The sequence below is a fragment of the Sander vitreus genome, chromosome 5 (genome assembly GCF_031162955.1).
Source record: "Sander vitreus isolate 19-12246 chromosome 5, sanVit1, whole genome shotgun sequence".
Classification (NCBI taxonomy): domain Eukaryota; kingdom Metazoa; phylum Chordata; class Actinopteri; order Perciformes; family Percidae; genus Sander; species Sander vitreus.
Window position 1 is genome coordinate 34849545 of NC_135859.1, and position 13388 is coordinate 34862932.

Genomic DNA, 13388 nt, shown 5'->3' on the forward strand with positions numbered 1-13388 from the left:
GCGACGGTTCCGCGTGAATTCCCTGCTACTTGAAAACAAAGAAGATGGCTGCTGCTGCTGGCGAACAGCGGTCTTTGGAATCGGCTTTGGCCGCGACTCTGGAAGACTTGGAGTTAAGCTTTTCTTTGAGAAAAGAACTAAGAGCGGCACTGAAGTCATTCTTAAAAAAGGAAGATGTGTTCGGAGTTTTGCCGACTGGTTGCTCTGGTTGGTTGTAGCGCTATCCTATTGCGTGCAGAGGGAACATCTTGATGTGGGTCTGGCTTGTCAGGCTAGTAGCAACGCACAGAGCTGACCATAGGCCGTAAACAGGCAAGAAGCCGTGTGTCACAAACTGCGGGAATACCCGATTGAGACGCAGATTCTGAATGCGCTGTATACATGTCCAAAGAATGCTTCTAAAACCCAGATTATACCGGCAAATCACACGTCTTAATCAAATTATTCTGATAAAGGTCTTATTCAAAATATCCAAACGGAATATGCTGTTTGCATGACCCGTATCACATTCAGAATATTGTCATATTCGGAATAAAAGTGGAAACATAATGTGCATGTGAACATATTTAATGAGGCAAGGCTCAGCTAGCTCTGAACAGCAGCTCTCCCCTGCCCTAGAAAACCACTAAATACTGTCGCAATTTAGAAAAACGCAGAGGTTGATAAGAGAGACCGATTCCTTCTTTACATCTTTCACATTGTTTCGGGGTGTAGAGAGACAGCGTGCGCCAACCGATCAGCTGCTGGTAATGGCACTGCACCATTTTGTGTTGAGCAGGGAACATTCTGCCTCGATTGCACATATACCGAGAAAATCAAAAATACAGAAAGGCCACTAAATAACATGGAAATACATTAATAATAACAACAGCAAGACATCCAGTGGGACACAGACAGTACCTCTGAAAATAAAAAGGGGAGAGCCAAATCTCCTAAAATAAAAACAAAATGCTATACCGCTATGACTCATCGACAGTGAAAATGATGCGTTATGAATAGCGATGATAGTGATTCATAAAAGCAGGAGTAACAGCTTAAAGTCTGAGTGTGAAGAGTTTCCGGTATTCCATATGGGAGTGCTTTAAGGAGCCCGTGAGGTCCTGCTCAGCAGATCCATACGAGTCATGAAGGACAGCACATGGTAGCAGCTCAGCACATGGAAAGCCAGGTGGCACTGTACCTCATCGTATCGCTTCCTCCTCCAAAAAAAAGATGGGCTGTTGTCTAGTTTTTGTTGCTGTTGTTGTCTTCTTCCTCTGTTGCTCATTTGCCTTTTTAAGTTACAAATCAAACGCGTTTCTTTTTTGTTCTCATTTGTAATTTTCATCTCCCTGGCTCTCACATCGCATACTTGTGTGTCCATTCTCTTGCCGATTTGTTGTACCTGTAAAAAATAAAGAGAAGAAAATACACATGCAAAGATTTGCAAAAAAAAATGTTTCAGGTGACTGTGAAAACTAGGAACAAAATAAGTCAGTATTATGAGCGAGTTAGGACTGCGTAATGTATCTTTTTTTTATTATTATCTTCATCGCGATATCAACTGGCGCAATAAACCCACATCGCGAAAAAGGCTGCGACATATCGGGAAAGACACTCAGAAATTTATTGTGTTAGTTGAAAGAAAATATTTAGGTAATTCAGGTTTTTAGGTACTCGTTTTATAACTAGAGGGGATCAATCATTTCAAGCAGTGACACTTAAGCTTCATTTATGCTTCTGTGTTAAATCTACGCCGTGGCTACGTACGTAGGTACTAGAGATGTTCCCATACCAGTATCGGTATCTCCTCCGATACTGCCTAAACCGCTGCTATCAGGAAGTACTGGAGTTTATGCAGCGATCTGATACCACGTAATAAAGCCCTAAAGAAAATCTACGTTAAAGTAGTTTATTTATGTTCTTTATCCGTTATGGCTGACTGTCAAACTGCAGAATAAAAGAAGGTTCTGGGGCGTTCATTGTGTGTGTTTGTGTGTTCATGTTTCACAAAGAGTTTAACCTGAGCCAGACCGACAACAAAGATAGAAATCACATCCATACAGGGATAGTAGTACACAGCTGTTATACATCATATCACATCCATACAGGGATAGTAGTACACAGCTGTTATACATCATATCACATCCATACAGGGATAGTAGTATACAGCTGTTATACATCATATTACATCCATACAGGGATAGTAGTACACAGCTGTTATACATCATATCATCCATACAGGGATAGTAGTATACAGCTGTCATACATCATATCATCCATACAGGGATAGTAGTATACAGCTGTTATACATCATATCATCCATACAGGGATAGTAGTATACAGCTGTTATACATCATATTACATCCATACAGGGATAGTAGTACACGGCTGTTAAAACATAATAAAATATATGACACACTGGTATCAGTACTTGGTATCGGATGATACGCAACTTCAGGTATCAGAATCGGTATTGGGAAGCAAAAAATGGTATCGGACCATCTCTAGTAGGTACGTGGAGACACGGACCCTACGCCTCTCGAAAAATCTAACTACACGTCGCTCAGCCGTCGCTTTGTAGCATTGCATTTCCCCCGACTCATTTCCTGGTTCTCCTTCTCCATAAACATGAAATCAAGGAGAGGGTTAACTTCTCCTGCTCCAGATTTCCCACCGTGGTCAGAAAGAACAGGGGAGACTCTTTGTTTCTGTGGGACACTATGACTCTAGAGTCAGCATTCTAGAGTAGCGACTCCAGAGCCTTAGTCACTATTTGCTCCGAAGATAATCACCTTCACTCTCTCACTCGCTCTAACACGCACGCACGCACGCCCACGCCCACACACGCCAAAAACACACACACACGCCGGCCCTGCTATTCTCTTAAAGAGATCGATGCACACACCAACGCACAGGTATAAACTTCAGGACACTTACGTAGGCTACGGAGAAAGCTCTGCGTGGAGCCTCCGTAGAACATAAGTCACGCTTTAGGCAGTTGAATGCACTGCCGCTCTCTTTACTTTGTTCAAATGTAGTCGATTCTTTTAAAAAAGCAGTTGAAGACTTATTCACACAGGCTTTTTAGGGTTTTGCTTTTTTAGGGTCCGATTATGTGTTCTTGTTTTCCTTTGCATTCTTATGTCTTTTATTTATTGTGTTTCACTTTTTGTGTTTTCAATTTGTGCCATAAAAGAAGGTTGGGAATGATTTCCTTTCATTTGTTCTATGCAGAACTGAGTACACTTTAATATTGCAAGTAACATCGTCGTCGCAACATAAAGCAACGTCATCGCGTATCGCATATTCTCCTCATAACGAGCTGAGAGACGCCGTAAATCAGCCTCGTGTTTTACACTCACCTTTCCCTGTCAGCCTTGTATGTGTGGGCGATCTCTGGGACCAGCGGGTCGTCCGGGTTCGGGTCACAGAGAAGGGAGCAGATAGACAATAATACTGTGGAAGAATGAATCAAGAGAGTATTTAGATTACATGAACAGAAAGTCACTGAGGATTTTTACATGCACACTAATATTCCACTTTTTTCCCCCGGAATATGACAATATTCTGAATTTGATACAGGCCATGTAAACAGCATATTCTGTTTGGATTTTCAGAATAAAGGTTTTTTTTATTCAGAATATAGCATTTTTCTGATCAGGACGCGTGACTTGCTGGTATTATTCAGGTTTTAGAAGCATTCTTTGGACATGTGTACGGCTCATTCGGAATCTGCTTCTCGATCAGGACTTTTATGGCAGTTTGTGACAGTTTCCGGCCTCTTGCCCGTTTACGGTCAGCTCTGTGTGGTTGCTACGGTTAGTGTACACAAACCAACCAGCCGACAGTTTGCAGGGCAGCGGTAGAGATGCACGGCCGAAAGAAAAGAAGGAGAAACACAGCTACTTTCAAACATTAACAAAGACTTGGATATCAACAGGTTTCTGGATATGAGCCGACCACGGCTGCATGTAAACGGGAATATTAGTGGAGTATTAAAGCTATAGTGCGTAGTTTCTGTCTCCCCCATGAGGAACTCTAAGTAAAGACAACACTGTTTGTTGATTTGCGCTAGCAAGCTAACCACAGCCAAGTTAGTGAGCCATTATTGACATTATTTGCGGCCGCTGATTTCATGTAACCCTGATTATCTCTTACCTTTTGATACTGTAAGTGCAGGTGACCATTGTGATCTCAGTATATCCAGACAAATACTTCCATTGCTGTTGATATTAGGGTGGTAAATTTTTGTTGTGAATGCAACCTGTTGAGAAAAAAATAAATAAAACAATTACAGGAAATGTTTGTAATTGTAAAATGCCTGTGAAGTAGGGCTGCACGATATTTTGTTTCATCGTCTACATCGCGATAGTCACATCGCAGGACGTTGCGATGTTGACGCTATAACTTCTTTGCTGCTTGATAGAAAAGTAAACGTTCACCGTTCACCTTTTACATGATTCTTACCGGCCGACCCTTCCCCTTTAAGACAGGTGGTCATGTGACGCAACGTTAGTCCGTGTTTGTTATGGGAAGCGAGGCTCTCTGTGTGTAGAAAAGTAGCAGCTGCCTCTGAAACAGTGATGCACATGCTTTTTCCCTGGGTAGTGAAGCTACAGTAGTCAGTGTTTTATGTTCGCTGCAAAGATAAACTAAATTAATGAATAATATGAATAATTATCACGACGTCTCCCGGCCGTTTTTCACCGCAGAAAGCTGCTACCAGCCAGGCTAAAGTTAATAAAGTTAGCCTAAAGAAACAAGGTGTCTGTCCCAACTAACGTTACGGTTCGGAGCAGCGAAACACCAATCTACAGCAGTGATATAACGTAATATACACTGATTGAAGTGTTCTTGGATACAGTTGCTAGTGCGTGACATGCAGGCTCTGCATGCACAGCCAACCACCAATCACAGTCAATGTTAATCAATTTATCAAACAACCAAGGCTAGGCCCCGCTAGTCGACCACAACCTGACATTTAGAGGAAGCAACATGCATGCATTATTAATATCATTCACTTTAGCCTGGATTGATATTATATGAATACAATGGTGTTATGTGAGTCATGGCATTTTTCCATTACATGGTACCTGCTCGACTCTACTCGCCTTTTTTGGTTTTCCATTATGAAAAAACGTCCCTGGTACCTGCTAACTAGGGCTGCAGCTGCAGCTGCATTGATTAATTGGATAAGAAATACTTTTGTTTTATTGAAGAGCAATAATAAACAATAGTTTGGTTACATTTTCGGAAAAAGCAACATTTTTGCTGCCTACATTGCTAACAATATCATCTCTCAAAAAACTAAACATATGAAGTGCCATATTACATTAAAAAGTAAAATGTTTAAAGAAAACATTTTCTGAAATGACATCAACCTCACACTAAGGCATACATTAAACATACATTAAACATACATTAAACATACATAAACATGACCTGAAGTTGTGCAACTTAACTTTCAGAAGTACAAGTTTCATCCTGAGACTGATGGGCCTATATGTAAATATTAATTATACTCAATCTATTTTAATTTATTATTATTATATTTGATTACAATGCTACACAGCTCTGTTACACTTATGCTAGTAGATCGTTGATCAGCTGTTTCTCCGTGAACAGAGAGAGAGAGAGAGAGAGAGAGAGAGAGAGAGAGAGAGAGAGAGAGAGAGTGGTATGCAACAGTCAGCTGTTTCTCCGACGGGATGGTCGGCTGTTTAGATCAGACCGTGGTCACTGCTACGTATTTTCTTGTCTTTGTTTTTAGTAGTTGGGTGTGTTTGGTGTAGTTTCATCGTCCATACGACTCTGATTTACTTTTGTCGGGTCCACTTCGTGGAATGGATGAGAAATGTTTTCTGTTGAGATGCTGAAGCATCGATGTCGTGATATTATTGTGGTAAGCTAGTTTGGTTTTTCAGTAGACTCACTGTCCAGAGTTTCCGTTTTAATCATGTTTGAACTGATTCCAAACTTCGGACACTTTCTGTCGTTTCCTCCAGCCTGTCTTTTCTCTTAGCCCCTCACTATTTACGCTCTGGCATGTGTCGCCAGCAGACTGAGCAGCGTCTGGTGTGCGACAATAATAACCCTACAGTACCACCTCCGTCGAGGTTCCAAGTGAGCTGAGGCGATACCAAAAGGTGACGTGAAAACCTGCAGACTTCCGATTGGTCGGAGAGAATCGTCACTAATCACTGCGTCATCATTGCTATAGCGACAGACGGGGGGGGGGGTGTCCTGAACAAACCCGCCATTTTGAAATAGTTCAGCCAGCGGCGTTTTTTCTGTTGCCTCCAGCTTCTTTAGAAACTAAATGTGTCTTCTGGCAAACAGCCACATGCTGAGAACCAACAACACACCTTCCACGTTCTGTGTGTGTGTCGCGTGAGGTCACGGCAGTTTCCTGCAGCGGCGCTATGACGACCAGCCACGCTCGCCTCACGAATGAGGCGGTACTAAATCTGCGATGGAAAAAGGAGGACGGGGCACCGCGGCCAAGCCGGTACTAAGCAGTGGGTAAGCGCCATTACTTGCTTTGGTGTTTGTAAAGCATTACAGTTGAACAAAGAATGGTTCACATTGTGGCCGGGTTGGATCAGTGGGTAGAGCAGGCGCACATTTACATAGAGGTTTATGCCTCAACGCAGAAGGTCCAGGGTTTGAGTCCGACCTGTGACGATTTCCTGCATGTCTTCTCCCCCCTCTCTCTCTCCCCTTTCTCACCTAGCTGTCCTGTCCATTAAGGGCGGAAAAAAACAAAAAAAATCTGAAAAATAATGGTTCACATTAAAGATTTCTATGTAGCACACCCCTACAAATTCACCCCAGTAGTCAAGAATGATGTATTATTTCCAAATAGAGCTATTTATGTCATCTTGTAAAACCTAGTCTTTTTTCATATTTATACACACTACCGGTCAAAGGTTTGGGGTCACTTCGAAATTTCCATTCCACTCCATTATAGACAGAATACCAGCTGATCTGAGTGGGTGGCTGATCTTTAATGCAATATCTACATTGCCCATTATCAGCAACCATTCATCCAATGCTCCAAAGGCCCATTCTGTTTACTAATCTGATATCATTTTAAAAGGCTAACTGAGAAAACATTGGAGAACCCTTTTGAAATTATGTAAGCACATAATGTCATCTGAAAACTGCTGCCCTGGTTAAAAAAACAATGCAACTGATCTCAGCTGGTATTCTGTCTGTAATGGAGTGGAATGGAAATTTCTAAGTGACCCCAAACTCTTTTGACCGTTAGAGTGTGTGTGTGTGTGTGTGTGTATATATATATATATATATATATATATATATATATATATATATATATATATATATATGTATATATATATATATATATATATATCTATATATATATATATCTATATCTATATATATCTCACAGGATTTTTTCTCTCTCGCAATGCCAGTTTTTTCCAATATCGTGCAGGCTTACTGTGAAGCCAATTGCCTTTGCTGCAGTAAAAAAAACAATGAGAAGTGTATTGTACATGGTCCTTAACATGTGATGCACAACATGGACCTTTTACTCACTTTGGGAGGTTTGAAGGGGTAATCTGTCGGGAAGTGAATGGTGAGGAAAAACACTCCGCTCTGATAAGGGCTGTCACTCTATTGGGATAAAAATAGAAACAAGATAAGTTAAGACGACAGCAACTTCACTGCTTTTTGCTTCATATTTCAAATTGGGTTAAGATACAGTTTCACTTACCGGACCCATTATTGTCGCCTGCCAATGAAACACTGGGAAGAAGATTAATAAAAGATTCAAAAAATTAGAAAAACAATGTACTGGAAGGAAGGAAATATCTTATATATAAGCTGTAAGGGAGGTTATACATATTAATATCCCACAAGATCAAAGAATCTTCCTGCTAGGAATGATACCGGAAGGAAAAAAATTAAAATATTTACTTTGATTACATTAGCTGTAAAATGTATTAAATGTAAATGTAATACACTCCTGACAATTTATGGTAGGGATAAAATACTATTTAAGTGTATTATTTGCGACGCTGCTGCTGCTCGCCTTGTCTGTACACATGGATGTTTCCCATAAACATAAATATATACTGATTTGATTACAGCAAAGACAACGTCGGCAGTATTGACGGCAAAACGGGCTCCAGAATATTTGGTTCTGTATTGACAGGTGCAATATTAGAAAATCAATAATTATTTATTATTATTATTTTTTTAAATTACATTTATATCTGCATTTATGTCAAAACCTCGAGACTTTCAAACATCAACATGTCATTTATTAATATGTATTTGTGTCAAAATGACATATAAACATACGCATGCACGAGTTTTCGGCGCGGCTCGAGCCGTGCCTGAGACGTGAGTGTCACGCAGGCAGTGTGCTCTAACCTGTTAACATGGGAGCCGAAATAAAAACGGACACGCCACGCAGCTGACACGCTCACGCCACGCAGCCAGTCTGTCGCCGGCCTAAGATTTCAATTTTTTGACTTCAGACGTCACTACGTCTTCTTAGTTTATTTATTTGAAGAGATTTTCTTTCTATTTATATAGTTATTATTCAGGGTTAGGGCTGACTGATTGATTTGGGATTTGTTTTACATATAGAGATGGTCCGATACCATTTTTTGCTTTCCGATTCCGATACCTGAACTTGCGTATCGGCCGATACCGAGTACTGATCCGATACCAGTGTGTTATATATTTTAAGAACTGTATACTATCCCTGTATGGATGTGATGTGATTTCTATCTTTGTTGTCAGTCTGGCTCAGGTTAAACTCTTTGTGAAACATGAATGCCACAGAACGTTCTTTTATTATCCAGTTTGACAGTCAGTTATAACGGAAGAAGAACATAAATAAACTACTTTAACGTAGATTTTCTTTAGGGCTTTATTACGTGGTATCAGATCGTTGCATTAACTCCAGTACTTCCCGATACCGATACCAGCGTTTTAGGCAGTATCGGAGGAGATACCGATACTGGTATCGGTACATCTCTATTTACATATCTTTAACATCTGTTGTTTTGCACATTTCATTTAAATAAAGGAATATTTGTCATTTGTCTGCAGCTCATTCTGTAAAAAAAAAAAATCGTATCATGAACTTAAAATGCTAAAACAAATTGTAGGTTGAGTGCATCCTTATTAATAACACATTAAGCATACACATTTGCAAACCCCTGACGCACAATGACATACTCTACTGATACAATCCTTAAAAGCTGATTTATGGGCACCTGGGTAGCTCATCTGAGGCAAGAGGCTTAAGGCCCGGACACACCAACCCGGTTATCGGCCGTCAGACAGTCTGGCGAGGCCGCCGGTCTTCATTTGGGCCGACTTGACTTGTTGAATCGAAAGGCGGGCAGTCGGACTCAATGGCCAATCTGATTGGTGGAACGCTAACACGGAAATGACTAACGCCTCTCAAAATCTGACGAAAATCTTTTAAACTGACCTTTGTCGATCTGAAATGAAGACAGATTCAGCAACTGCACGGTCTATTTCTCTCTTCAAATGTTTTCAGAAACACGTTTCGGTGAACTCTCTTTATAAAATATGAGATCGTATTCCGAACGAGCCGCCATTATGCTCCATTGTAAAATCCGGGAGCAGCCAGACCCACGTGACGCATGCGTCCAATCAGCTGCCGGTTTTCATTTTTTGGGCGACAATACAGATTAGCGCCGCCTGCTGTTATGGAGACGTATTACGTCTCGCGCAAGCACAGAACGTACGCTCAAGTCGGCGTCGCTTCGGGGTGTTCCGAGGCACTTTTTGGACCTCGGGGAGGCAGACTGCCTTTTCTGCCGAAGGTCGGCCGTCGGGTTGGTGTGTCAGAGCCTTTAGTCCTCAGCGCATCGGCTCATGGTCTTGTCATGTCTTCCCCTTCTCTCTCCCCCCCTTTCCTGTTTATTAAAAGGCTAAAAAAAAATGGCCACAAAATAAAATAAAAAAAGAAGCTGATTTATACAACACAATAAGTTATTAATACATTCATATATTGGTGATTTTAGACCCTTTTAGGGGGGCTTATATCAATTTTAGTAGTTCAAGTCTTTGTTAGTGACAAGGGACAAACAATCACAGGTTCAAAGGGCTTGAAACAGGTTTAATATCCTGTGTCGCTGTCGCCATAACCCCGTCAAGGAAAGGGTTAACAGAAACGTAGTGTTGGCCAATCAGAGGAGGTTGTGCCAGACTCACGCCTTTGGCTGAGTCTCTATCTGATTTGTCAGAGGGAGAGCAGGAGACGGTTGGGGAGTTTAACGTTGGTAGTCCCCAGAGAAGAAGTTGGTCATTTCATGGAGAATGTGACACTGATCTCATTAGGGGCTGAGCCCCCTAAAGGTCTGATCCTAGTATCGCCCCTGCGTTCATACATATTTCCTAACTACTTACAATCTTCCCCGACTGGTCCAGCGGAGCACTGAGCAGGCGGGTCCCTCTGCAGGTCTGACAGCTCCTAAAGGAAAAACAATCACAAACAAATAAATGTTATTTACTGTAAACATTCAGCCATCCAGCGATTGAAGAAGTATTCAGATCCTTTACAAAAAGCAAAAGTACTAATACCACATTGTAAAAATACTCTGTTACAAGTAAAAGTCCTGCAGTGAAAATGTAACTTAAGTAAAAGTCTGTAAGTATCATCAGGAAAATGTACTTAAAGTATTAAAAGTACTCGATGCAGAAAAATCCTCCCATTGTAGAAAGTGTAAAGGATCCAACCAGTTGTGTGTTTAATGGTCTGATCATGTCAGCTGGACTTGTAGGCCGTTATATTGTTGGCTAGTTTACTTTATAATAAAACATATTTTATAGTTTTGTGTGCAGAAATCTTAATTTGTAAAGTAACTAAAGCTGTCAGATTAGCAGAAAGTGGCTGGAAAAGGAAAGGCTCAAGTAACGTCTCAAATGTGTACAGTACTTGAGTACATGTACTTAGTTACATTCCACCACTGGTTTGGTGCATACAATACACATATAAAAAAGGGAATAAACAATACATCAAAGTACTGCAACAATCAAAAACATAAATATTAGGGTTGGGTACCGACACGCGGTGCCAATAGGGCACCGGTTCCGACGTAAACGGTAGTAATGAGACCAAATGAGAACGAAAATTTTGGTTCCTCATTTCGGTGCCTGACTTTTTTATTTTTCAGAAGAATCGCTGCACAGGACGCTACGTTACCGTTAGCTAGTAGCTGGATTAAACCCAATGGTTAAAATGCGGACAGCTTATGTTAAGCGGTGTAAAGTGTGACTGTATTTCCCTGTAGAGGATTCCAGCACCGGGACGTAATAGTCTGACTGCAGCTGCCGTTGTCGGAAAAACAGCCTCTGCGTTTACTTGAAACTCGCCAGCCTTGTGGTGCATTCAAAGTTATTGTTAAATACCCTTTTCCCATTTGGTGCTTGTTTTTGTCGTTTACCAGCAATTTACTGGTGAAATAAGTCATTGTTATAAGTTATTGTTATTACATTATTAATCAATCATTTAATTTGGACCATATGGCCTTAGCAATAAACAAGCCGTTCTTTAATGTCGCCAACTGTCGTTTTGTGCTCCTTTTTTAATATTTTATATTATATACATTATAAATATATTTCGGTTCAGGCACCAGTACCGTTTTAAAAGTATCGATTGAGTACCGGTATCGGAAAAAACCCAAACTAGAGATGGACTGATAGACCGGCCAGTGACCGGAATTGGCCGGTTTTCACGTGCTCGGCCATGACCGGCGACCGGCAGGTCAGTCTGACATATGCCGATTTCATGCCGGTCAACACTACAATTAACTGACAACAGAAGTTGTACGAGTTACAGTTCTCAAGGACGCACGCACACACGGACGCGACAGCACAGTCTCTTTTTCCTTTCTCTCAACTTTTCCGCCGTGTGTCGCGCGTACCCGCTCGCGGTGTGAAGCGTGTGTCCGCGCTATTCTCGCACATGTAGAGAACCTCGTGAATTAACCTGCAACATGTCAGCTGTTTGGAGATTCTTCAGCGTGTGTGCAGAAGATAACAAGTTTGCAATATGCAACACCTGCAAGGAAAGAGTAGGGCGTGGAGGGACGACACCAAAAACCAAAATCACATTTTTTTAGGTGGATATTGGACGTGAAAAGAAGGAAATGGTTCTAACGTTGCTCTTTAGATGTGTGTGAGTTTCCCACACCAGGAGTCATTGATATAGTTCTATTTTATAGTGATCCATTATCTGCTCAAAAAATGTTCTATGTTCTGTGCAAAATGTTCTATTAAAGAAAAGATAGAAAATAAATGTTTGTGTGTGCTGTAAAGAGGTTAGAAAAAATGAAATCGGAATCGGCTAAAATCGGTATCGGCTGGCCTAACTCAAAGAAAACCGGAATCGGCCTAGAAAGTTGTAATCGGTGCATCTCTAACCCAAACGATACCCTAACCCTAATAAATATAGAAGACACTATAACAAACTGTCACTGTTTTAAAAAGGAAAACAAGGCTGCACGGTTTAGTGCCAGGTGTGCAAAGCTATCAATCAGGGGATGTACAAAACGTTCCCAGATAGTTCAACAGAAATTAAGCCCGTTATTTAATATCTTTTGAAAAGGAAGCCTATCTATTCTGTTATATAAATACACACCGTGGCCTGCTTCGGTGGCCCATTTGCCTTTCCATATATGGCAACGCTGACACTAGGGTTCAATTTTGGCAACAACAGAGCAGCTGTCATTCAGCGACTAAACCGGTCTTATAATACATCCATGGACTAAACGCATCATCAGCAATACTCTTAGTGACCACCCACAATGATTCAGACAAAAATATTAAACACAAACACAACGTAGCTGTCAAAATAACGGCGCTGTTTAAGTTGTTGTCGATAGCTAACGATACCGTAGCAATGCACCAACAGGGCCAACAGTGGTTCGGTTAGCTCGTCTTTGTCTCTATATTGTTTTAAAAAGGAGCCAAAAACAAAGCAGGTAACACTACGGAAATAATACATACAAGGCAACACATTGGTATGAGCTTCACAGACGGTACCATACTCAGAATACAATATAAGATAGCTAATGTTAGGATATGAAAGAAATCATTCACCCACCTTCTGAATTCTTTTCAACGCCATTGCATCAATGGCTATGCTATGTAGCCTGTCAGCTAACGTTAACAGTTAGCACTTCACTCATACAATTTGGCTTCTGTGGCCGCGTTCTTTCAAATCTCACTTTACGTATAATCAGGATATCGCGTCTGACATATAACAGGCTTTGGGTTTATGGTTTCAAGTTCAATCTAAGCGTCAAAGTGTGTGTTAAATCTTGATCTTTCGTTCGCTTGCAACAGAACAACCGAGATATTTTGCTGTCTCTCCTCTCGTCTCTCTTGGT

At 41.0% G+C, this 13388-nt stretch overlaps 1 protein-coding gene across 1 annotated transcript; it reads right to left on the reverse strand.

Moving 5' to 3' along the window:
• Positions 1-1227: 1227 nt before the first annotated feature.
• ube2d4 (ubiquitin conjugating enzyme E2 D4) lies at positions 1228-13388 on the reverse strand. The gene is made up of 7 exons (XM_078251647.1): positions 13103-13388; positions 10405-10468; positions 7724-7755; positions 7546-7623; positions 4141-4246; positions 3345-3438; positions 1228-1384 (listed from the first exon to the last, which is right to left on the reverse strand). Exons 1-7 carry the CDS (start codon positions 13124-13126, stop codon positions 1339-1341), a joined length of 444 nt encoding a protein of 147 aa, XP_078107773.1. The 5' UTR covers positions 13127-13388; the 3' UTR covers positions 1228-1338.